Here is a 26,404-nt window from a genome sequence, read left to right as displayed (position 1 = left end):
GCAGCACTTTCCCCTCTCCAACTGTCTCTTTATAACTAGAAATATGAAATTATTTTCCATCACCAATTTGAATAAACATTCAATGTGTTTTAATGAAGGTGAATTTGTAAAGCAGTGTATGGTGAAAATAAGCTGAAATTCTTTGCCTTGAAAAAGTTAAAACTTTTCAGACCATTTCGTTATCACTAAATACTATTGCGGAAAGAATTGACGAAATTGCCGCTGACATCAGTGGATAACTTAAAAGAAAAAATGGAAAATTATCTGACTTTTTTGATTGCAGTCAGTGAGAGTACTGATATCAGTGGACTGGCTCAATTAGCCGTATTTATTCGCGCATGTGATGAAAATCTTACTGTTACTGAAGAAATATCACTATAACGGGTGAAGATATTTTTAAGCAAGTATATGGACTTTTAGAAAAGTATAACCTTCCATTATCAAAACTAGTGTGCGTAGCTACAGATGGTGTAGCAGCAATGACAGGGAAGATAAATGGATTTATAGCTAAACTATTAGCTAAGCAGAAAGATAAATGGATTTATAGCTAAACTATTAGCTAAGCAGAATGAAAATTGCTCCTGATAGTAAGTTTTATCACGTTCACTGCATTATACATCAGGAAGTGTTGTGCTCAAAAGCAGTGAGAATGGAACATGTGCTGAACTTTGTTAATTAAGAAAACGGTGAATTTTATATGTTCCCGAGGTTTGAATTAATGGCAGTTTTCTTCATTACTCTTGGAAATTGAAAGTGAGCAGGAAGGTTTACTTTATTATACAGAAGTTCGCTGGCTTTCCTGTCATAAGGTTTTGAAGCAAATTTGGGTACTACTCCAAGGAATCAAAATGTTTTTAGAAATGAAAGGAGAGTCACCAGAACAACTTAATGATAAGAATTTAACTTAAGCCTGACGTAGCCGAGTGGTCAGGAGAAAGAGTGCATAGCACGTGTTCCTTGAGTGGACCGGGATTCAAGCTCGTTACTACTGAATATGATGAATACTTGCACTGACGATTTATTGTAAACTCTACTGACTTGGTTGTCGTGCCGAAGTATAAACAGAAAATTTATTTATTTTATTTAATAGTTCCATGATTTGACCTTCATTGTAGATATTACAGGGCATTTAAATGACTTGAACTTAAAACTTCAGGTTCGAAATCAGGTTGTAACATTTATGTACGACTACATTAGAGCTTCAAGATAAAACTTGGACTTTGGGAAAAGCAACTGAAAAATTGTGATTCGACTCATCTTCATACATGTAAAAATTATCAAGATTCATTTGGTTCTTGTAATTTCAGCAAGAATGCCTCAGATATTCAGGAATTAATATTTGAATTTGAAAGGCGGTTTGAAGAATTAAATATGTGTGAAAACAATTTTTTACTATTTAGTGCTCCATTTTCTTTTGATATTGAGAAAGCAAAAAGTAACATTCAAATGGAACTTGTTGAAATTCAGCATAACACGGTGCTAAAAGAGAAGTGTAGTGAAGTTGGTATTCCTGACTTTTATTCTTACTTGCCAAGACATTTTGTTGAAATGCACATGTCTGCTTCGAGAATCTTAGCTACGTTTGGTAGTACATACCTTTGCAAGCAGTTATTTTCACTCCTGAATGAAAAACTTCACATATGGCGAAATTAACAAATGAGCACTTATCATTCATACTCAAAACTGCATTATCACAAAAGCTTGATATTGATAAAATAGTTTCTCACAAAAGATGCCAAGTTTCTAGCAAACAATATTAAATTAATTTTGAATCTTTTTGTTGTGGTATCTTTGGTAGTGATTTTGAATCTATTCGATATTAAAGAAACTTATGTTTCTTTTTATCTATAGATCCTATCTGATTTATATGCATGTATGTGTTAGTAAATAAAAATTAATACATATAAATATATGTATTAATACTTATAGGTCCTTGAGGTTGTCACAGACAATCACTCAGATATGCCAGACAAGCTGTACTTGCAACCTGGGAGTCTAAAACTTTGATGGAACTGATATTCGGGTGACACTCAAGTCAAGTGGACCCAATTTCGGTGAAGTCCGGACGGTCTGTGATGGCCAAATCCTCTGCTTGCACCTTCACGATGGTGGGACTGTTAGTAATCCTGGGTGGTCACCTACCATGCACAAGTCGATGTGGGTGACCACCCAGGTGTGAACCAATGTAAGCAAGGGTCGAGGTGTGGTGCCCACACCACATGGAGGAATACCGCCCCTCTATGTTACCAGGCAGTACTAGGTGGTAGATAACTCTCATCAATGGGTGCAATACCACCACTTTACTTATTGGAGGCTTGAAGTGGTGGAACCTATGTTTAGTCTCTAGAGCTAAGTTCCGGTCAACCCTTCCCTATCTCTTCCATCATGCAGTATGACTGAAGACGTTTGAAGTTATGATGAACATCGTAGCGAGATCCAATATGCCTTACATTTTGACGGTACAGCTCCAAAACGGTGTTCGCAGGCCAGCTGCTAGTTAGTACACCGGACCGAACATATTGGTAACTCTCTAGGAGGCTTCCGGATCAGCTAGTGTATAATCTTGCTACCTCTACTCTGCCAGATAGTGACTGGAGGGAGTCTAAGTAGCGTGTATGCGGGGAGCATTGTTGAGGCCCCATTATGTCAAGGATCTGGGTATATTCTTACCATGTGTACGCCATATCCAAAAATTTCATTACTTCATACAGCATGTCCCACCCACTTTTTCTTACTATTGAATACACCATGTATTGTCAAACTAATAGAGAAAGCTTATCTGCGAAAAGATCTAAACCTCCCAAGCACTTCCTAATTCATTTCACAAATATACGTGGTCTCAATTCTAATTTCAACGATGTCCATTTCCACTTGCAGGCTGCCAAACCCCATGTACTTTTTCTGACAGAATCTCAGTTATCGGTTGATTCAAATACTGCTCATCTCAGATGCCCAAATTATTCGCTGTATGATTCCTTTCGCCTTAAAGGTGGTACTTGTGCATATGTCCGTTCCGATATTCCCTGTCAGAGACTTGGCAATTTGGAATCTCCTCTCTTTGATCTTCTCTGGCTTAAATTCTCTCTACCTCATTGTGTCAAATTCAAACTCCACTAATCACTTAGAGCTCTTTGACTTCCTCTCTTTGCAACTTGTCTTTCTCCAGTCCAACTTTCCTAACAGTGAGGTAATTTTCTTTGGTGATTTTAATGTTCACAACTCCAGCTGGTGCAGATGCTGAGGCTTTTCCAATTACTAATAACCTTGCACAGATTGTTCATTTACCTACAAGAATACCGGACAATCCTAATCATACAGCCAACACGCTTGATCTTTTTCTCACAAACAACCATTCTAAGTACACGGTCAAAGTGAGAGGTCCTTTAGGCACTTCACATCACAACTTGGTGATTGTCTCTTCTCCAATGGAGCCTTTATCTCATGGCTATTCCCAACCTCGTGTTGTTTGGCATTAGAAGAATGCAAAATGGGATAACCTGCGAGATTTCTTTTCTTCTTTTCCTTGGTTGGATTACTGTTTCAAAACTTCTGATGTCAACGTTTGCTCAGATCGTGTCAGTGAAATTATTCTTTCAGGAATGGAATCCTTTATCCCACACTCCACTTTAAAATCTCGTCCTTTATCTAAACCTTGGTTTTCCAATAAATGTGCTAAGGCTGTTCAAGAGAAGAATGTTGCATATCGTAATTGGCTTGTTTCTAATTCTTCAGTTTCATTTTCTTCCTACACCAAAGCACGCAACAATTGTAAAGCAGTTATTAATCAGTCCAAATTAGAGTTTGAACAGGCTAAGAGTAGAAAACTTGCTTCTTGCCCTTATGGTAGCAGAGCATTCTGGTCTCTTACCAAAGCTATTGGCTGCAAATTTTGCCCATCTCTGCTCCCACCTCTTTCCAAACCAGATGGTTCTGTAGTCACTTCAGCCAAGGATAAAGCCGACCTACTAGAATCCCATTTTTCTTCCAACTCATGTATTAATGATCTTGGTAAAACACCTCCCACCATTCCCAACATGCTCCATTCAATGCCTCCTGTGGTCTTCCGTCAAAAGGATGTCAGAAGGATTTTGATGAATCTTGATGCTAAGAAAGTTCCAGGTCCCGATGGTATTTCTCCACTTGTTCTCAAAACCCGTGATCCTGAACTAACTCCTATTCTTTGCCGCCTTTTTTCACTTTCTTATTCCAAAGGTGTTTTTCCTTCTGCTTGGAAATTTGCTCATATCCAGCCAGTTCCTAAAAAGGGTGACAAATCCCTCCCATCCAATTATCGTCCCATTGCAATTACTTCTACTCTTTCTAAAGTAATGGAGAAATCAATTATAACCACAACTCTTAAACTACCTATAAACCTTCCATCTGATCAACGATCGCCAGTATGGATTCCGTCAGTGTCGATCCACTGGTGATACTCTGGATTATGTTACCCATTTATGGACTAATTCAATGGAAAGGTTCGGTGAAATACAAGTAGTTGCTCTCGACATCTCAAAGGCTTATGATCGTGTTTGGCATAAAGGTCTTCTAAACAAGCTTCCATCATATGGTTTGCCAACTGCTTTTAGTAATTGGTTATCCAGTTTTCTCTCTGATCGCTCACTGAGGGTGATGGTAGATGGCTCTCTGTCTTCTAACTTCTGCACTAATGCTGGTGTCCCCCAAGGTTCAGTTCTTTCCCCCACTCTTTTCCTCTTGTATATTAATGACCTTCTTCTATTGACTGGAAATCCTATCCATAGTTCTGCCGATGATAGCACATTGTATTCCACTTTCCATTTTGAGAAACCTTGTCCTGCTCAATCAGCTTCAACTTCTCGAAAATCTGCTACCAATTCCTTAAATGCCGATCTTCAGGTAATTCTCCAGTGGGGCAAAGACAACTTAGTTGATTTCAACTCAGTCTTGTCTTATATCTCGCAAAAAGGATTCTTCTGCTCCTATGCTTATCTTTGGTGACACTCCGATTTCTAGGCAAAATGATATATCTCTTTTGGGGATTACCGTGACTTCTAATCTCTCTTGGCACAAGCACATTACAAATATTGCTTCCTCTGCATCTAAAATACTTTGTTTTCTCTTTTGCTCTCAGCGTTACTTTTCTTCCAAACAGCTGCTCACTCTGTATAAATCGCAAATCCGCCCTGCCATGGAATATTGTTCCCACATCTGGGGTGGTGCCCCCAAAACCTCTCTCAGACTTCTTGATTCCATTCAGAAGAGGGCAGTTAGGTTAATTAATGATTCATCTCTAACAGAATCTCTCCACTCGAGTATGATCAGTAAAATCTCAGTAAAATCACTCGCTTCTGCTGAATACCTCTTCTACAGATACTTCCGTGGGCACTGTTCTTCTGAATTGGCTTCTATAATTCCCGCTCTCTCTCTTTCAAAACAGTCTGAACACATGCCGCCACCAGCCAACATCCATTTACTGTCCAACTTCAAACCCACAGAACCAACTTTTCATCTTCCTCGTTTATTCATTCAACTGCCTTTTTCTGGAACAACCTTCCTTCATACGTATTTCCTGAAAATTACAGTCTACAGAAGTTCAAGCTCAATGTCAACAAATATCTTGTTTCGTCTTCTCAACCTCCAACCCAAGCACGGTACTAAGTACTATAGGTTCTAATACCTCTCGTGTTTGAGGTTCACATAAAAAAAAAAAAAAAAAAAAAAAAAAAGAGAAGAAATGCAGTGGACAGATAGACATGTTAATAATGTTCAGAAAGACCTTTTGCAGTGTTGCAGTACTGTTGCCTCACAGCAGATTCCAGTTGCGAAATGGCAGCTATCGTGCGAGTATGATCAGAAACAGGTGTTCGTGAAGTTATTCACTTTTTCCAAGCAAAAGGGTTTTCACCAAATGATATTCACTATGAACTGGTTGCTGTGTATGGCGAAAAGGTGATGACAAAGAAGCAGGTGTGTTTTTGGTCAAATGAATTCAAAGTGGGCCACGTTGACATTGAAGACTGACATCTGGCGGGCAGGCCTTCATCGAACAAGACAGAAGACAATATTTCACGCATTAAGGGCATCGTTCTTGAAAACAGGCAAGTGAAACTGTGTGAAAGTACACAAATAGTGAATGTAAGTTGACTGTTAACGATGTCCTTGGCTTTCGAAAGGTGTGCTGCTGCTGGGTGCCTGTAAATCACTGACAAGACCCTACGAGCTACTCCAGCTGCTTGTCTGCATTACTCTGAAAACTTCATATCTGACTGCACAATTACCCCCAAGTCTTTTTTCATCCTTCTGAGTGTAGTACCACACAGTTGGTACATTACTCTGGGGTTACTGCTACCCTTATGCAGTACTTTTCGCGCCTCCCGAGTAGCACACGCTTCTTGATTAGACCAGGGTTCGAGCCCGTCACCACCAAATATGAAGAATGCGGAAAGGTCAGGAAATGACCACCGCATATCCCCAGAGCAATATGGCCTTAGTTGCTAATGCTCCTAAAAACCAAATAACAACAACAACAACAGTACTTTTCTAGATCCTGTTGCATAAGGTATTGTCATTATCCCCAGGGGATAACATCTGGTGAGTATGGGCTTAGCACACTAGAGTCCTGAGCTGGATATCATCATTCTTCTCTTTCTTGGTGATTCCTTTCTACTTCTCTCTCTCTCTCAGGGTAATTCAGAATTTTTTTTTTTTTTTTTTTTCAGCCGGTGCAGCATAAGCCTCAGCCTTCCTTGCACCATATGGCCAATAATAATAATAATAATTACTGTTATTTTTAAATTTCAAAGTGTAGGTCTGGGATTTCAATTATTCCTAATTCAAAGTATTAGGAACATGTTAAATGTTTAAAAAAATAAATACAAGTATTTATGATACTTGTAATAATAAATACAACAATACAAGTATTTGTCATATGGCTGCAGCAATACAAATATTTGTGTCAACAATTTCTTTTTTTGTCTTGCATTTTCGTTACATTTCATTGTTAGATGCTGCTGTAGAAGTTTTCACACAATAATTTTGAAAAAAGGTGTTCGATGCAAAAGTCAAGTGCAGAGAATTCACAAGAGCATCGTGCAAGAATGAAAAAAACTATCGAGATTGCTTAAAAGACAAACAGAAAATCAAGCGTTGGATTTAGCAGCATCTTCATCCATCAATACCACTGCTCCATATAACAATGATGTACCGAAGTGAGTATTAATTATGTGCAATGGAAAATTTCTCCAATGCAGAGTAGATGAGTTTAAATGATCATGCTACTTTTCCTTACGCCATCAAGAACATGCATCAAAAGAGTTCAAAACGAGATTTATTAAAAATTTCTGTTCTGTATGCTACATTTGCAATCGTCAATGGTTTGAAATGACAAAAAGAAACCAGCTGCTAAAGATACACCACTGATATGAACGGCATTTCCCCGATGGGATCCTTGTGTATAACAGCCGTAGAGGATCACTTAAGAACACAATTCCAACCAGGGATGTGGTGGTAAATTTTTAATAACTGGCTCTCTAAAAGAAAGTAGGGGTACTGGTGATTTGAACAGATTTAATTTGTGGCTGCCACTGCTAGGTGGTGCCACCTGTCTCTGACGGATCCTTTTGTGTGGGTGACATCATAGACCACGTGACTCTCATCACTCCGACCCCTGTGTGTTTTTGCCACCAAGCGTCGCTGGCTGCTTCCAATAACCCTTTGTGTAGACCAGTCTCCACTATAATTATTATTATTTTTTTAAATTTTGCTGCTGGATGGCGGTACATGTTGTTTTCATAAAAACAATTTCATTTGGTGGAAATCGAACTGAGGTCTATGAGATTATGGGTAGGTATACCCCAAGCGGGAATATTATGTTAAATTATAAGGTTTTCAGTTAATTTCAAAATAAATGAATACCCATGTCAGAAAATTATAAGGTAAATATTGTAATTTCCAAGCTGTAATTATAATGGTATTATTTTGGTTAAAATGCAAAAATCTTCATTAAAGACTGTTTTAATGAACAAAAGTCTTTATTTGAATACTAAAGAGACAATATCAATGTTCACAGATCTTTACTAATAATAAAGTTCTCAATTCAGATAATACTGTATACCATTTTGAGGCCAGTCCATTATTTTTTTCATTTCATATATGAAGTCTTCAAGTATTGTTTGAGAAAGTGTTCATCACTTGTTTGCAGTATGGAATTCAAGTATTGTTTGAGAAAGTATTCATCACTTTTTTTTGCAGTATGGAAAAATTTTTGAATTTCACCTCATGGCACTGAAGTAGTTGTGATGTCACAATTACTACAATCACTTTTCAAGAGATAGTTTCTCTCTCCTAATTCTCTAAATCACTCACTCCTAATTCTCTAACAGGGCACTTACAGAAGCATCCAGTTAGAGAATTTGGGAATACCCCTTGATCTACTACCTGTTCACCAGCGTGACTTCTTGGCATGTGGGATAGGTGGTCAGATAAGTTTGATGAATACCACTAAGTTGTAGAATGGTAATCCCTTTAGCTCTCTTAATTCGTGCAATTAGTGCTGCTCTCTTAATCAGCAGCAAATTACCTAAACTGCATAAAGGACAAAAGTGCGAACAGTGTGTTCCCTTAAATCTCTCCTAATCCGTACGTTATGTGAAAAATTTCTTCACTCAACGAAAGCTACTGTATTTTAAATGTAATTACCAAGGGGAATTCAAAAAAATTCATTAAACAGAAAAATTAGCAGTAAAGGAGTTTGTTAAACAGAGATCTAATTGAGTAATTTAAAATTCCAAAAATGGTTATAAAGGTTATAGCAAATATCTTAACAACAGACAGCAAAAAATGCAAATTTACTGTTTCACATTTAACTACTATTCAATTTACTATAAGCTTATTTGAACAGTAGGTAAACTGTGAAAAGAATTTACTGAATATTACAAATTTCAAAATGTACTGCATTCAGATGTCACACTTCACTGTTAATAAAGTGCCCATATGCTCAACCATTCCGTACCATCCAAAAAAAAAAAAAAAAAAGCACTGACTGTACCCATCGCTGTGGTATATATGTATAATTGTAGATAGTGAAAACCTAACAGTACAAAAATCAAGATATTTTGTATTTGGAGTAGAGATAAAGTAAAAATGTGATATTGAATGTTAAATGTAAAGCATATTTTATTAATGCCGTGATGCCTGAGGAAACTGCCTCACTTATGCACCCCTAGCACCGGCCCTAGCTTCTGGTAACGTAAAGGGTAACTTCCTGTTTGATTTTACCGCAAGGGACTTTTTAGAATAAAACACCTGTTTTTATGTCTCCACTTGATATTATTTCCAGATGGAATACTGACAAGTCCTTTCCATCCATTTGAAGCAGAAAACATTCTCCATTACACTGTAATGGATTACTTTTTGTGCAATAATTGATATTGAATGTTAAATGTAAAGCATATTTTATTAATGCCGTGATGCCTGAGGAAACTGCCTCACTTATGCACCCCTAGCACCGGCCCTAGCTTTTGGTAACGTAAAGGGTAACTTCCTGTTTGATTTTACCGCAAGGGACTTTTTAGAATAAAACACCTGTTTTTATGTCTCCACTGATATTATTTCTAGATGGAATACTGACAAGTCCTTTCCATCCATTTGAAGCAGAAAACATTCTCCATTACACTGTAATGGATTACTTTTTGTGCAATAAAGGATTACTACTGTTCAGTGGCGTAGCCAGGGTAGGATCAGCAGGTACATTGTACCCTACTGATACTGAAATCTGGTATTGTGGCCCATTTTTAGAAAAGTAATATGGCAATATACATTGTACAACTAAGTATTCATTCAATGTTTTTAAAAATGTTAACTTTTATATCTATAATTCATCGTTTATGTTTTATTTTTTCAGTTAATTTTGTTTCACATGTTTATTTTTGTAATTGTATAGGTACTGCTTATATTTTATAAAAAATATATGTAATGAATACATGTAACCAATAAAAAAAAAAAAAAAAAAAAAATCATACTAAACATATTAATAAAATAATAATTTATAAAATAGTTTGTTGTTATTATTTACACGTTTAATATAATGTTTTTGTAATACAGACATATACAGATATTCAGGTACCTCTTATTTAAAACCAAAAATAACAAGCATATCTGCATTAGGCAGTTGCGCCTTTCTGTGAATGTCTTTCACAAAAAATCCTGGTTACACCACTGTTACCGTTTGATTTTGCGAATGTTCATGCGAAGTTTCTTTGACACCAGTTTTTGAAGTTTATAATGCACCTATCAACATAAATATTTTCTGGAAACTTTGTTAGAATAAAAAATGTACATCCTGAAAACATGCTGTACCGATATTGTTCCCTGACAATTAATACAATAAAGCAAATTTTTCTTTTTAATTAAATGCCCATTGCCGTGTTCAGTTTTACACCAGTTTTTTTTTTTTTTTTTTTTTTTTCCGGTGTGGCTTCCAATAGATGAATTTCCTTGATTTTGTTAGTAGATACAATACTCATTAAAGAAAAGAAGTACCGACCTGGCTAGCCGGGTGGGTAAAGTGCCTGCCTGGCAACCCAAAGGTAGTGGGTTCGAATCCAGGCTTGGGCTTGGATCAAAGTACTGCAAAATCCTTGGGAGGTGCATAATGGCCACAGAAGCCAATGCACCAACAACTACAAAAAAAAAAAAAAGTACAATCTCTTCATTTTTTAAAAACAATTCATTGCAATTATTTTGGTTAGGTTTCTTATGCCAAGAAACAGTTGAATGCATTTTATTTATTTATTTTTTTTCTCTTTAATCATGCTGGTGAGTGACGGAGCAGACACGCATGCAAGAAATTCAAACAAATTCAGCGATCAAGGTCAACACCTGATTGTTTTTCTCAGAAATAATTAGAACATGTATATTTTTGCGGTTTTTGTGTTAATTAATAGATTTTCTGAATTTTAAAGTTGGGACATCAAAGAAAACACTTCTGTTTATGTATATTGAGAGTTTCAACATTGTAGACAGAATAGAAATAAATAGTTAATTTCACTTCTGTAATTTTTGCCCTAGTGGACTAACAACGCTTGAAAACGAATGGGGCTGCAGTGTCTGCTCAAAATAATATTCCTGTAAAATTGCTAGCCAAGATAATCCCTACAGAGGCTGCAACGTAGGGAAGTGTTGGGGCGAGCCCAAAGGGTGTAGACATGTTGGACAAGGTTTTCAGCTCCAGTGAACGCTAAATTTTTATTTATTGATAGCATAAGGTTTAACGTAAAACTAGATAGCGAAACATGTAGCACTGTATTAGAAATCTGTTAGCTTAGTATAGTATTATCAATTAATCAATTAAAAATTTATTAATCTTATTAAATTGTACTTAAACTGAATCATGACCCAGACTAGAGCAGCAAAAGCAATGCTCAGAGATTAGCCAGAGTGCCGTGGCTTGGGGGAGAACTGAAGGGGTGATTCTCCAGTGCATCACAGTCTAAAAAAATGCATGAAATGTGAAATATTTGCAGAGCTGTCTAGAATTGGACGTGATCTAGCCAAGGAGGATGTTTATGTGTGTGTGCAAGGTGCAAAGACTGTGAGGAAATCAGGCGCCAACTCTAGTGTTCTGATGGGAGAGTCTGAGGTGTAGGATAGATGCCCTTGAAGAGGGCCACCAAGCTCTTAGCAGCCGAACTTAATGCCAGAGCTCACTCCCATGCATCAGGCAACACAGCGACGATCTCCAAGGCAGAATACGCTGGTCTCACAGGAGCTAATTGTTGGTGATTATTTGTCGGGGGGGGGGGGGAATATATTATACAAAACGGATAGGTGGAACAGGACCATTTCCCCTGCCAGGGAAAAAATTTGATGACGTGCAGATATCGTTTAAGGACACAAAAGGTGATATTGTACACGTTGGCACTAACGACCTTAAGAGTAAGAGATCTGTAGATTTACTCAACAAGTATAGGTTAATGTTAAAAAAGTCGTGGGTTAGTGTTAAATTTGAAATTGTCTGCAATTCTGCCCAGAGACAACAGGAGGGAATATATAATGAGAGCCTTGTCAATCAATTTGGCCTTGGAGAGATTGTGCAAGGCTCATGGGGTAGAATTTTTTTCAGCATGGTCTCTGCTTGCTAACAGCAAAGCTACAGGGATGGGATACACTTAAATTGAAAGGGTGCAAGAATATCTGCTAATGCTATCGAGGCAGTGATAGGTAGGTAGGTCGGAAAACTGCTATCTTTGGGGGATTCACAGATTAAAAGATTAACAATAGCCGCAACCAGAGGCAAAAGTGATCCCTGCACTGCTTCTATTGTAATAAGCAGCAGCAGCCTAGAGAGCAGGTTGCTGGGGGTAATTCGTGGAACAAGTAAATACATGGGCTGTGTTAGGGAAACTAAGAGAAAGAACAGGTGCAGGTATATCTGCATATACAACAATGCTAGAAGTACAGGAAATAAAAAAAATTGATGAATTTGAAGTGCTGATCAAGACATCAAATGCAGACCTTGTGTCACACAGATATAAGCAGTGCAGAATTGGAATTTGGGGAGTACAGTGTGTATAGAAAGGACAGATAGGGTAGGAAGGGAGGAGGTGTTATGCTGTTAGTTAAATACATAAAATCTAAGGAAGTGCTTCCATTTGATATGGGTGGACAATGCAATTTTGAGTCAGTTTGGCGTGACATAAGCACTGGGAAATGGAAAATGAGAGTAGGAGTGTGTTATAGGTCTAATGATTCTGAGGAGTATAATGAACAATTGTGCTAAGAAATAGTGGGCCAGTAAATCAGAATGTCTTGTAATTGGGTTAGTCTTGTTGGGATTAGTCACTCGCACACTAGCAAGATTTTTGTGGATGTATTGGAGGATTCTTTTCTACAACAACATGTTCGAGGGACAACCAGAGGGAGTAACACTCTTGATCTGATTATCAGCAGTGATTATGCATGCATTAAGAATTTGCATATACAGGAACTACTAGGTGATAGTGATCACAGTGTACTGATGTAGGCTTTACTTAAATATGTAACTACCATCAAGGGTAAAGGGTAGGGATTTTTGTTTTCGTAAAGGTGAATACAGTAGTCTCAGACAGTTTTTAAATTCTATGCAGTGGATTCAACTGATAATGTTTAAAACAGAGAATTCTAAATGGGAAGCTTTAAAAGGAATTAATTTTGGAAGCTACTATGCTTTTCATACAAACTAAGAAATACTGTTCAAGATTTAGAACTAAATGGATGTCAGATGAACTCATGAGGCTCGTGGCAGAGAAGAAAAATGTGATATGCATATAAATTATCAGGTGACACAGAAGCCTATGGCAGATATAAGCTAGTTTGTAATCAAGTCACAAAGGAGGTTATGCAATCGAAGGATGATTAGGAGAAATCCTTGGCAAAGGATGCAAAGAAAAACAACAAAGACTTCTTTACTTATATAAACTCTAGAAGGAAGGAGATGAATCAGATTAGTCTACTTGATGTTGGTTGTTTGACTGTTGATGATCCTGCTCAGATAGCTGACAAACTGAATGAGTATTTTCCATCTACATTTGCACGAAGAATTCTGTAAGGAAGGGGAGGAGAGAAGTTTACTAAACTCTAACAGGGAACTAAATGATTTTGTAATAATGGAGAGCAAAGTGGAGGAGATATTGTTGAGGTTAAACATAAAAAAGGGACCTGGGGTGAATAGAATCTATACAGTTATATTGAAGGAAGCAAAGGAGGGAAGTAAGCAAACCCTTAGCCATAATTATGAGAGTATTCTTAGATTCAGGGGAGGTCCGCATGGACTGGAGATGTGAAAATGTATCAATTCAGAAAAGGGGTTCAAAGAGTGACACAAATAATTATAGACCGGTTAGTTTAACTTCTGTTCTGAGGAAAATAATGGAGTCACTGGTTAAAGAAGTGATGCAGGAACACCTAGACAAGACTGCAGTAATAGTTCAGACACCGCACAGGGTTTGTTAAGGGGAAATATTGCCTGACCAATTGCCTGATTGGATACTACAAGGTGGTCACAAAGGAACTGGATGCAAAAAATAATTTTGATATGATATACAGGTAGTTCCCGACTTTACGAGTTAATTCGTTCCTAGCATGCACTTGTACAGCAGGAATTTATATCGCATAGACATAAGGTTAAAAATAGGGGTTACGTTCTCAACAATGAAATTAGTTAGCTAATTAGTTTGTTTAAACAATGATTGATTTATCAAAAGAAATGAAAACGTAGCCTGTAAAATCAAATAAATTATAATAATAGAGAAATTATTTATGACTTACAAATATCAAAGAATTCTTCATCATCTTCAACTAAATGCACACTCATTGATAACTCATTATTGGCTTGGCACTTGGTTTGTTGCACAAGAAATCGTCTTCTTCAGAAATGCTTCAAGAGGCGTTTGTTTCCAAGATAATCTCTTTTCTTATAAATTTCAATAGCATTCAAAAGAATTTTTTAACGGAACGCACAAATTGCAACTAACACGATTTGCACAGAGTAACAAGTTTAGGAAGCTTTAAAAAAAAGGAATGAAGAGAAAATCGTGAAAATTTATGTTTTTCATACGATTGAAGATTTCACAGTAAAGGGGAAACACATTTCACCAAAAACCACACAATTCCAGCTATTGGTATTTTCACAAATGCAAGAAGATCGAGTTTACTACCCATTTATACTTGCTTGCAGTAACAGAAAAGCCCAATAAACTGGAAAGTGCAAATTGGTTTTTATTGTTTTAGTTGTGACCTCCAAAAATGTGCTTTAGAAAAATATCACAAAGGCGTTTAAAATTGATTCTTATAATGGAATGCTCACGACCTTTTATATGGTCTTAAGATGCCTGTGACCTTAAAAATGACATTTTAGAGAGATAAATAGCTTAGCTATACAGCGAAAATTTCAACTTCCGAGATCTTGAAATGAATTACCAAAAAACAATGTGTTATTGGGTTCATATTATGATATTTTAGCGATACGACGGATACATGTCTCTGGAACCGATTAATATCATAAACTGTGGTACACCGTATTGTATAGCTAAGCACTTGGTTTGGAATACGGTATTTATGAATGTTTAACATTTTTTTTTTTGCAATTAATGTTCATATTTTCGATTTTGTTGGTACTTGATAACTTGGGGAAAAAAAACTTGTAAACCTCGCAAAGCGAGAATGGCCTGTACTTGGATTTCAGGAAATCTTTTGATACTGTTGCACATGGAAGAATGCTTTACAAATTGGAGTAGTATGGCATTAAGGGCAAGTGCAAAAGATAAAGTGATGGTTGAGTTGGAGATGGCAGAGAGTGGTAATAAATGGACACTGCTCTACGTGGGCTAATGTTATTAGTGGAGTCCCCCGGGGTTCGATGCTGGGCCCACTGTTGTTTTGTATATTTATCAATGATATTGAAGAAGGTATATCAGGCTTAACATCCAAGTTTGCAGATGATACAAAGGTTGGCAAGGTTGTTAATGACAGCTAAGACAGTATGCTACTGCAACAGGATCTAGAAAAGTTAGGCAGATGGGCCGAGTAGTGGAAACTAAAGTTTAACATTGACAAATGGAAAGTACTGCATATGGGTAGCAGTAACCCAAGAGAAACGTATCAACTATGTGGTACTACACTCAGGGAGGTGGACAATGAAAAAAAAAAAACTAGGGGTAACTGTGCAATCAGATAAGTTCTCTGAGCAGTGCAGATGGGCTGCAAGAGCAGGTCATGGAGTTTTGTCAATGATATATAGGAATTTTGCTAGCAGAGACAAGGAGGTGATTATCCCCTTGTATAAGGCAATGGTCAGGCCACACCTTGAGTAGTTCATACAGGCCTGGAGGCTTAGGAAGGATGTAGCTGCTAGAACAAGTACAGAGAATAGCAACAAGATTGGTGAGAGGAACAAAGGGGTGCTCTTACCAAAAGAGGCTTAAGTTCTGCAAGTTGTAGCATCTGGAGACTAGGCACCTGCGAGATGATCTGATTGAGGTGCATAAGGCCTTGAATCGTTTGAGCAGGCTCGATGCTGATGGGATACTTCTGCTTCCTCGTATTAAGAACCGGGGAGGGGGGGCATAGAGTCAAATTGAGCTAGGACAGTTGTAGAACAGATGTGTGGAAGTTTGCCTTTAGCTAGCGGATAGGTGATTGCCGGAAATTGCCGACTGGGCTAGCCGGGTGGGTAAAGGTCCTGCCTGGCAACCCAAAGGTCGTGGGTTTGAATCCCGCCTCGGGCTTGGATCAAAGTACTGCAAAACGTGGGGGGGGTGCATTATGGCCACAGAAGCCGATGCACCAATAACTACCAAAGAAAAAAAAAAAAAAAGATTGCCGGAAAAGACTTCCATCTGTTGTTGTGGAAGTTCATAGCTGAAATAAATTTAAAGCTGAACTAGACAAAGATTTGGGGTGACTGGATGGGTGAAATGGGAAGGGGTTTTTTTTTTTTTTTTTTTTTGGCTGGATATATAAGTTTGCTTTCTTGCATCATATGCCTCAACTAATGCTAATTTTTCTCCCAATGCTCACTTTTTTGCTCAAACTATCCCACTCACTACAGAAAGCAAGGCATTTTTCTGGAACCAGGCTATTAGTGAGTTGGAGGCCAATAACTAAATCTCTGCTCTTAAACTTAACCCAACATAATTTTCTTGTTTTGTTTTAAGTGTGCTAAATGGGTTACAGGAATGCATATTTCTTTCTGTTATGAAAGAGAATTGCTTTGAGGCTTTAGTTCAATGAGTCAATAAATAGCCTCCACATTTTGGTTGGTAGAAAATTCCAAAAATGCTCATGACTGCAGGAATATTGTTGCAACATATTGATCCTTTGGAAAAATGGAGAAAAAAATTCTTTTTCACAATGTTTGTACCATGAAAAGACTGTTCCTGGGTCCAGCAGATTCTTGAATTTTAGTCTTGACCTTAAAAGCTCTGTAGTTCCTTTGAGGAACTGCAGAGATTTAAATATCTCCAGATATCACTGAGATTACTTCATGTAAACTCATATGGTTCAGAGTTGTGGATTTCTCTGTCACAATAGTTTATATCTTCCTCTAGATCACAAATGTCAGATTCAGGATCTGGCCTATGTTTCAGAACATCTGGTGGTGTTGGAATAACTCCTGGCAATACCAGCAGTTAAGGTGCATGGGATACTGGCCTTTCAGTTGAAGTAATGTTGTTGAGCTACACAATGCTCTGCTTGTTCTTTGCATGACTCCTACATTTACAGCACAAAAATAGCAGTCATTAATATGAACCAGAGGTTCCCTTCACACCATGAGAATGGTAAATGTCATGGTTTTCTTTTTATCTCATTTCCACCACATGTTGTGGAATTTTTTTTTTTTTTTATGAAAACCCCAAACACAAGAGGTATTAGAACCTATAATACTTAGTACTGTGAATGAATTGGAGGTTGGGAAGGTGAAAAAAGATATTTTGTTGACATTAGACTTGACTGTAGACTGTAGTTTTCAAAAAATATGTACAAAGGAAGGTTGCTCCCAAAAACATCAGTTAATGAATAAACAAGGAAAATGAAAAGTTGGTTCTGTGAGTATGAAGTTGGACAGTAAATGGATGCTGGCGGCACGTATTTGGACTGTTTTGAAAGAGAGTGTGGGAATTATAGAAGCCAATTCAGAAGAACAGGCCCATGGAAGTATCTATAGAAAAGGCATGAAGCAGAAACAGAACATCTATGAGACAGAGAGTGCAGAGAGACTGCTAGAGATGAGTCATTAATTAACCTAATTGCCCTCTTTTGAATGGAATCTAGAAGCCTTATAATCACTCTTGTGCCAAGAGAGATTAGAAGTCATCTTTAGATAAGCATAGGACCAGATATTTTGCAAGATATAAGACAGGACTAAGATTTAGAAGGATTGAAATCAACTAAGTTGTCTTTGCCCCACTGGAGAATTACCTGGAGATTGGCATTTAAGGAATTGGCAGCGGATATTCGAGAAGTCAAAGCTGATTGACCAGGGCAAGGTTTCTCAAACTGGAAACTGGAATGCAATGTGCTATCATTAGCAAAACTATGGATAGGATTTCTGGTCAATTGAAAAAGGTCATTAATATACAAGAGGAAAAGAGCAAGGGGAAAGAACTGAACCTTGGGGGGACACCAGCATTAGCAGAGAAGTTAGAAGACAGAGAGACATCTATCATCATCCTCAGTGAGCAGTCAGAGAGAAAACTGGATAACCAATTACAAAAAAAACAGTTGGCCCATAAGATGGAAGCTTGTTACGAAGACCTTTATGCCAAACACGATCATAAGCCTTTGAGATGTCGAGAGCAACTACTTGTATTTCACCGAACCTTTCCATTGAATTAGTCCATAAATGGGTAACATAAACCAGAATATCACCAGCGGATCGACATTGACGGAATCCATACTGGCGATCATTGATCAGACGGAAGGTTTCTAGATAGTTTAAGAGTTGGCGGCTAATTGATTTCTCCATTACTTCAGAAAGAGTGGAAGCCTTTCCATTATTAATAGGCCGTCTATATTTGCTTACCACGATGTGTTTTTCTAACACATTGTGGTAAGCAAATATAGACGTAACACTAGCAAACAGGTAAATGGCGGGCTATGTTTCTGCTTGGTGTGAACAGGAATCCTAGACCACCTTGGACAACCTAGCAATTACCTATAAAATGTCTAGAAGCCAGCAATTACCTATAAAATCCTAAATAAATTTCAAATTGCAAATCAGGACTGCAAAAGATTCGTGGAAGCTTGGCAAGCAGTGTACTGGTGGACGAATCCACCAGTACACTGCCTGCAGAGGAATTAACTTCAGTGGAACAATGCATGCATCCTCTGCTTTCAAATGGAAGAAACCCACTCCCAGTGCTGTGCCCTGGTGGTGTTCAGAGCGCTCCAATGCCTCTAATGAGAAGTCAATACTAAAAGAAAACAGTTCTGACATGATAAGATCCTGGTCTCAGCGTGAATTTGATGCCCTTTGGGAACAATATAGGACTATCGGGAATACCTATACGGCCTTAATCTGCCAGAGAAAGAAGACAGCATAGGAGCACCTCGTTGCCTCAACTGGAAAGCCAATCCCTTGGGGGGGGGGGGTTATAAAGTTACCACCAACTAACTCTCCCTAGGGGGAGTTCTAACCTATACAATTACAGCGCAGGGCACAGCCACTACAACATGGGAATAATCCACAAAAAATATCTTAAGTTCTATTTTCCAACCACACATTACTGATCTCATTCCACCACAAGCACAACAGTGTGCATAGAATGACAGTTACACTACTCAAGCAGCAGAAGAGCCATTCACACTGGATGAACTTAACTGTGTCCAGAATACAAAACAGAAGTGTCCATGCCCTGACCTTCTGGAAGCCGAGATCATTAGGAAGGTAGTTGACCACTCTCCAAGACTTCTACTGAATCTATACAATCATTTTCTTGCAGAAGGTACCTTTCCCAATGACTGCAAAATGGCTAATCTTAGACTCCTAAAAATTCCAACCAAACCACTTGGACAACCATCATCATACAGATCAATTGCCTTACTTTCCGTTCTCAGTAAACTGATGGAGAAACTTCTTGTCCTCATAATCAACAAATACTACTCTGAAGCAAACCTTCAATCCAATAACACGTATGGCTTCTGCCCCATGCACTCGACAATGGATGCGTTAAACAATACTTCTGCACAAACTTTAACAGCCAAATATTACCTTGCAACCGTTATAGAATTTGCTGGGGCATTCGACTCACTCTGATGGCCAAACGTTCTTGGCAGACTTACAGAGGCAGGAATCCCCCAAAATCTGTACCACTGCATTAAGATTTATTTAGACAACAGATCAGTCTGCATGGTAACCACATGCTCTAAAGTAGACAGAAAGATCCAGAGGACTCGGTTCTGGGACTAACACTTTGGAACATGGTCCTGTACGAGTGTGATTTGACTGCTCCATGGTCCTTAATCAGGACCTTGGACACAGCCACAACATGGGAATAATCCACAAAAAATATCTTAAGTTCTATTTTCCAACCACACATTACTGATCTCATTCCACCACAAGCACAACAGTGTGCATAGAATGACAGTTACACTACTCAAGCAACAGAAGAGCCATTCACACTGGATGAACTTAACTGTGTCCAGAATACAAAAGAGAAGTGTCCATGCCCTGACCAATCAAATCGCAAGCCTATGTGGACAATCTGATCCTCTCAGCAACTGCAGTCTCATGATCCCTGCTTGAAATAATGGTAAATCGGGCACTCTGGCTTCTTCAGGATTGGGCGGCCCATGATAACCTGACAATCTCAGCAGTAAAACTTCATGCATCCTTCTGAAAGGGCATCTAAGCACAGCCATACCTCCACAGATTAAAATTAATGGTACCAACAAAGTTTCACACTCAGCTGAAACATCTAGGAGTCATATTGGATACTAAATTATCTTTTCTTCCACATTTGCAGTATCTATAAACTAAAATAAGGATTATACAGCACTGGTTGCAAGGATCACTCACAGGGACTGGGGCTTGAACCGCCACACCTCATCCCTCTTCTATAAATCGGTCTTTCTGCCAGCCATCACCTATTGCGGGGATCTAGTACCATCGGGCAATTATTGTCACCAATCAGTGAAAGCTGGCAATTATTCAACGGGCAATACTTCTTAAGGTTACCAGAGCCTGCTGTATGGTAAGAACTCCAGCTATACAGATCCTTGCTGGAGTCCTACTAGATTTAGAAACTGTCAGATGTGGAATCCTCTACCATCTGTCTATACCATCATTGGCTTCACCGCGGAACCAGAAAATAATTATAAAACAGAAAAAAGATGTCTATGTTCACCTGCAGCAGGTCTGGCAAAACAGTCAGGACCGAACTACTAAAGGAATAATCACCAGAAAATTCATCCCAGACGTGACTTTCACATTTCTAAAGGCCCCACATTGGTTCTCCCCGAGCGTTTACACTATGTACCTAATTACAGGCCATTGGTCAATCCAGGAGAAGTTAACCTCCATGATTATCACTGATGATTTGGCTTGTCTCTGCAGTCTTGAAGAATCTTGATGGCACATCATGTATGAGTGCCTGGAATATGAAGATCTTCGGTCACTATTAATCACAAGAATTATTAACTTGCCAATGGACCAGGAACATATCCTCATCTCCAGTCAAGATAACTATAAGTACTTTTGCACATGATTCAACTGTCGCAGGACCATGAGGACTATGTTAAACTACCAATGATCATGACTCTCTACCAGTCTCCTGCTGTCTATCAATTCACCACTATCAAATAAGCATAGACTCTCGATCAACTCTTACTCATTAACCATCCTCTGATTACTAATCCACACGGGACCCCCCCCCTTTGGAGATACTGATATGATCTTTATCGCTGCAATCTATATGAAGTCTTACCAATGTAAAAGCAGGCAGCAGTGCATGACTGCCAACTGTTCACACACTACCAATCACTAATGAATTCTGACCTCCTGAACTTAGGCAACAACTATCACTGGAACAGGACCCACCAATGTACTTAGACCTAAAAAAAAAAAAAAAAAAAAACCAATTTCCACTGGACTTGACACCACTTGCCTATCGTTAAGATAGAACTCGGCAATAACTATCACTGGACTAGGAACCATCAATGGATTTGGACCTTCCAACTTAGGCAACAACTTAACAACTTCACCGGACTTGCCACTACTTGCCTATCAATCTTGGTAGGACCTTCCATGCCATAGGTTCTATTGGCCACATGGTGATCTGCACTGAGTTCTCTTACTCAGTGAACTGTTAATTCTAGACCTTTAACCCCCCTCTTGCCCGATGAAGTTTTAAACTCCATTGAAAATCTTTAAGGATCTCTTCCTCTACATCCTCAATATTTCGTACTTTCCCCTCCTTTCTTGTGCTCTCACACCGCATACTCTTGTCTTTTTTTTTTTTTTTTAGGTCTTGTCTCTGAAAGCTCAAGCAATTAGGTGGCAGGATCTGCCAAAGTACCATCACTGCCTCTACTGCCTCCAAGGAGCACTGGACAGGCAATGGGGTTCCCACTAGATGCCCGTGGCTAAATGGCCAGAGGAACAACACTCCATCACTGCACTTACGGAAACTCACATATAACACTTTATATCTCTGCCCTCCACAGTCTGTACCTCTTCAAAGTGATATAAGTGCACAGTTGCGGGAGACCCCCTCAGTGTCACTTGACCCTAAACTCTTTAAACTTTGTCCATTCTTACATCCTGCTGGATTTTTTTACAGAATGGCAGGTTCTTTGTGATGATGCTCTCTCTCTCTCTGGTCTGCCCCTTGTCATTATTATTATAATAAAATAACTAGTTCTACAGAAATAGTTGTTTTATTATCTCAGTACCACCCCAAATTCTAGTAATGAGATTATACAGTGACATTATTTAGAACAACCTTATCTGCAGTATTATTAAATAATAAGGGTTAAAGATAACTAATCATTTAGACATTATCTTCAATATTGTTATTAGACAAACCTGTGATAAGATTATAAAAGTAACACTTTTTAACAGTGACAAATAAAATGCCATTATAAAAATGACTTTATTGGCATTCTGCTCTTTAAAACAGTGAAATAGCAATGGCAGCAAGTACGTATATTTTCTAAAGTTCCTAAATTTAATCCTAAATCTATCCTTGAAATCAATTTAATTTGAATTAAACAATTATAGTAAGTTATAATAATTTAATTACTTTCCCATTTACGTGCTGCAGTCACTGATGAAATGGCAGGAACATACCATTAAATGTCTGATTTCTCTGAATATGATTTCCATCAAGAAGGAATTCCGATTTTGTGATTTGCAAAACCAGAAATCAAAGTTTATATGACCTAATTAGCTACTGGAAACAAACTGCTACCTTGTGCAAATGTAAATTAATTACCTAAAGGAGAATGAAGCCATATGTAGAGGAAATAAAAATATAATGTGGGGAAAAATTGGCAACTTTTATTTTTTATCCAATACAATTATAAACTTTGCATCCCTGCATCATTTTACCTGTAAAAACACAATGCTACAAACATCCAAAAGCCAGCATAACATACAAAGTCTCTTTTGAGCGTTCAACTAACATATACCTACAAATTGATTTAACTAATTAAGCCAAACAACAGAACTTATTAAATTTTAATTTCAGTTAACTTGCCTTTTTTCCCTGGTTTCAGATCACCATCCGATTCATAATATTCCCTGATATCAATCATCACCTTTCCACGAAATTCTCTGACACTTGCATATCTCATTTTTGAAAGCTACATAGAAAGAAATAATATTTACAATTTACAAGAACTAAAATCAAGCACCAAGAAACAATAATTAATTTAAATTATTCATATGGATTAGCTGAGTTCTATAAAATTTTCGAAACTGGATATTCATCAGGCTCCGAAAAAAAACGATAATACGTAGTCTTATAGTTATAGTTACGCTGGTTATTTTTATTTTAATTTGAATAAACAGTTTTTGTAGATATACGTAATACTTAATAACCGTTATTTCGTTCGAACCTTGCAGGCACTGTTTTGTATATAGTGGTAGGGAATTCAAATTTTTAATTGAGGTAGTTAGGGAGCTCTAACGTATAATTTATAGAGTATTACGCTTCACTGTTTCTATTAGATAGCGTAGTAGCGTTAATTTAATTTATTGATTTTATTAATTTAAAGTATCATGCCCCAAACTAGAGCAGCAAAGCAACGGGCTCAAAGTGGCAGGAGTGCTGTGACTCGGGGGAGAACTGAGGGGGATGATTCTCCAACGCATCACAGCCTAAAAAAATGTGCAACTTGTGAAATGTTTGCCGAACTCTCTGGAACGGAACATGACATTGCCATGGGGGATGTCTTTGTGTGTGCGCGATGTAAGGAAATCAGGCGACAACTCAGCATTGTTATGGGCCTATATGAGAGTTTGAAGGACAGGGTGGATGCCCTCGAAAGATCTAAATTGAGGGGCCCATCAGGCTCTCAGCTGCCCACATCAACGCCAGAGCTTGACTGGGTCATCACGCAACACAGCGGCAACCCCCAAGGCAGAATGCGCTGGTCCCTCAGGAACTAGTAGTTGTTGGAGACTATTGTCAGGGAAACGGGAAACATGCTTCGTAAAAAGGATAGGTGGAACAGGACCAGGGTATGTCTGCCAGGGGCAAAGGTTGATGACGTTGTAGAGTGGATATCATCTTTTAAGGGCACAAAAGGTGATATAGTTGTACACGTTGGCACTAATGATATTAGGAGTAGGAGACCGGCAGAATTACTTAACAAGTACAGGTCACTGTTGAACAAAAGCCAAGAATTAGGGTTGAATTTGAAAGTCTGCAATTCTGCCCAGACACGATAGAAGGGAGTATATGATGAGAGCCTTGTCGATCAATTCGGCCCTGGAAAGAATGTGCAAGGCTCAAGGGGTAGAATTTTTTTCAGCCTGGACTGTACTATAGGGATGGGATACACTTAAATAGAAAGGATGCAAGAATATTTGCTGATGTTATCGAGGCAGTGTTAGGTGGGTCGGAAAACTGCTAGCTTGGGGGGGGGATACAAGGACTAATAGTTTAACAGTAGCCGTAGGCAGAGGTGAAGGTGATTCTTGCACAACTTCTATTAGAATAAGTAGCGACCCGGAGCGAGGGGTGTTGGTGGTTTCAGGGACGGATGGCAGTCATCCTGAAATAGGTGGGTATATGGGATGTATTAGGATAACTAAGAATAGGAGTAGGAGCATGTATGCTTGCATGTATACCAATGCTAGAAGTATAGTAAATAAATTTGATGAATTTGAAGTGTTGGTCAAGACATCAAAGGCGGATATTGTTGGGATAGCAGAGACGTGGTGTCACACAGATATAAGGAACGCTGAACTGGAATTTGGGGAGTACAATGTGTACAGAAAGGATAGACAGGATAGAAAGGGAGGAGGTGTTATGCTGTTAATTAAGAAAAACATAAAATCAAAAGAAGTGCATCCAGTTGATATAGATCAGTTTGGTGTGACATAAGCACTGTGAAAGCAAAAATTCGAATAGGAGTGTGTTATAGGCCTAACGACTTGAATGAGTACAATGAACAATTGTACAGAGAAATAGAGTGGGCTAGTAAATCGGAATGTCTTATAATGGGGGATTTTAACTTCCCAGATATTGACTGGAACTTGTGGGTTGGTCACTCACACACTAGTCAGACTTTTGTGGATTTATTGGATGATTGTTTTCAGCAGCAGCATGTTCGAGAGGCAACCAGAGAAAGTAATACTCTTGATCTGGTTATCAACAGTGATCATTCGTGTATTAAGAATTTGCAGATAAAGGAACCACTAGGTGGCAGTGATCACAGTATACTGATGTGGAATTTACTTAACGATTTAATTACCATCAGGGGTAAAGGAAAGGGTTTTTGCTTCCGTAAAGGTGAGTACAGTGGTCTCCGACAGTTTTTAAATTCTGTACAGTGGGATAAACTGACGATGTTACCAACAGTAAATTCTAAGTGGGAAGCATTCAAGGAATTAATCGTGGAAGCTATTAAAAGTTTCATACCTATTAAGAAATATTGTTCAAGGTTTAGGCCTAAATGGTTATCTAATGAACTAATGAGACTCGTAATAGAGAAGAAAAATGCATGGGATGCATATTATCAAGCGACTCAGAAGCCTATGGCAGATAAGCCAGTCTGTAATCAGGTGACAAAGGAGGTTAGGCAGGCGAAGGCAGATTACGAGAAATCCTTGGCAAAAGATGCTAAGAAAAACAGCAAGGATTTCTTTACTTATATAAACTCTAAAAGGAAGTGGATGAATCTGATTGGTCCACTTGACATCGATGGTTCGACTGTTGATAATCCTGCTCAGATACAAACGAACTGAATGAGTATTTTGCATCTACATTCACACATTAGGAATTATTAAGGTTTGAAAATGGCAAAAGGTTATCAAATTGTAGCAGGATACTTAATGATTTTGTAATAACTGAAAGCAAAGTGGAGGAGAAATTGTTGAAGTTAAACATAAGAAAAGCACCTGGGGTGGATGGAATCTATCCAGTTATATTAAAGGAGGCGGCAAAGCAACTAAGCAAACCCTTAGCCATAATTATGAGAGCATCCTTGAACTCAGGGGAGGTTCCCATGGACTGCAGATGTGCAAATGTATCCCCAATTCACAAAGGCGGATCGAAGGGTGACACAAGTAATTACAGACCAGTTAGTTTAACTTCTGTTCCGGGTAAAATAATGGAGTCATTGGTTAAAGATGCATTGCAGGATCATCTAGACAAGACTGCAGCAATAATTCAGACACAGCATGGCTTTGTTAAGGGAAAGTCTTGTCCGACAAATTTGA

The 26,404-nt window shown here is 38.3% G+C and overlaps 1 protein-coding gene across 3 annotated transcripts in view; it reads right to left on the bottom strand.

Annotated features, from left to right (window-relative positions):
* Ssb-c31a (single stranded-binding protein c31A) overlaps positions 1-26,404 on the bottom strand; it is a 119,902-nt gene that overhangs the window by 7,073 nt on the left and 86,425 nt on the right. For all 3 annotated transcript variants that reach the window (XM_090368514.1, XM_090368516.1, XM_090368517.1), the window contains exon 4: positions 23,214-23,319. In XM_090368514.1, coding sequence (XP_090224640.1) covers positions 23,214-23,319 — 106 coding nt within the window. The remainder of the gene's footprint in view (positions 1-23,213; positions 23,320-26,404) is intronic.

The sequence above is a fragment of the Mastigoproctus giganteus genome, chromosome 2 (assembly GCF_048544385.1).
Source record: "Mastigoproctus giganteus isolate SK-2022 chromosome 2, ASM4854438v1, whole genome shotgun sequence".
NCBI lineage: Eukaryota > Metazoa > Arthropoda > Arachnida > Uropygi > Thelyphonidae > Mastigoproctus > Mastigoproctus giganteus.
This window is presented reverse-complemented; position numbering and strand designations above follow the sequence as displayed.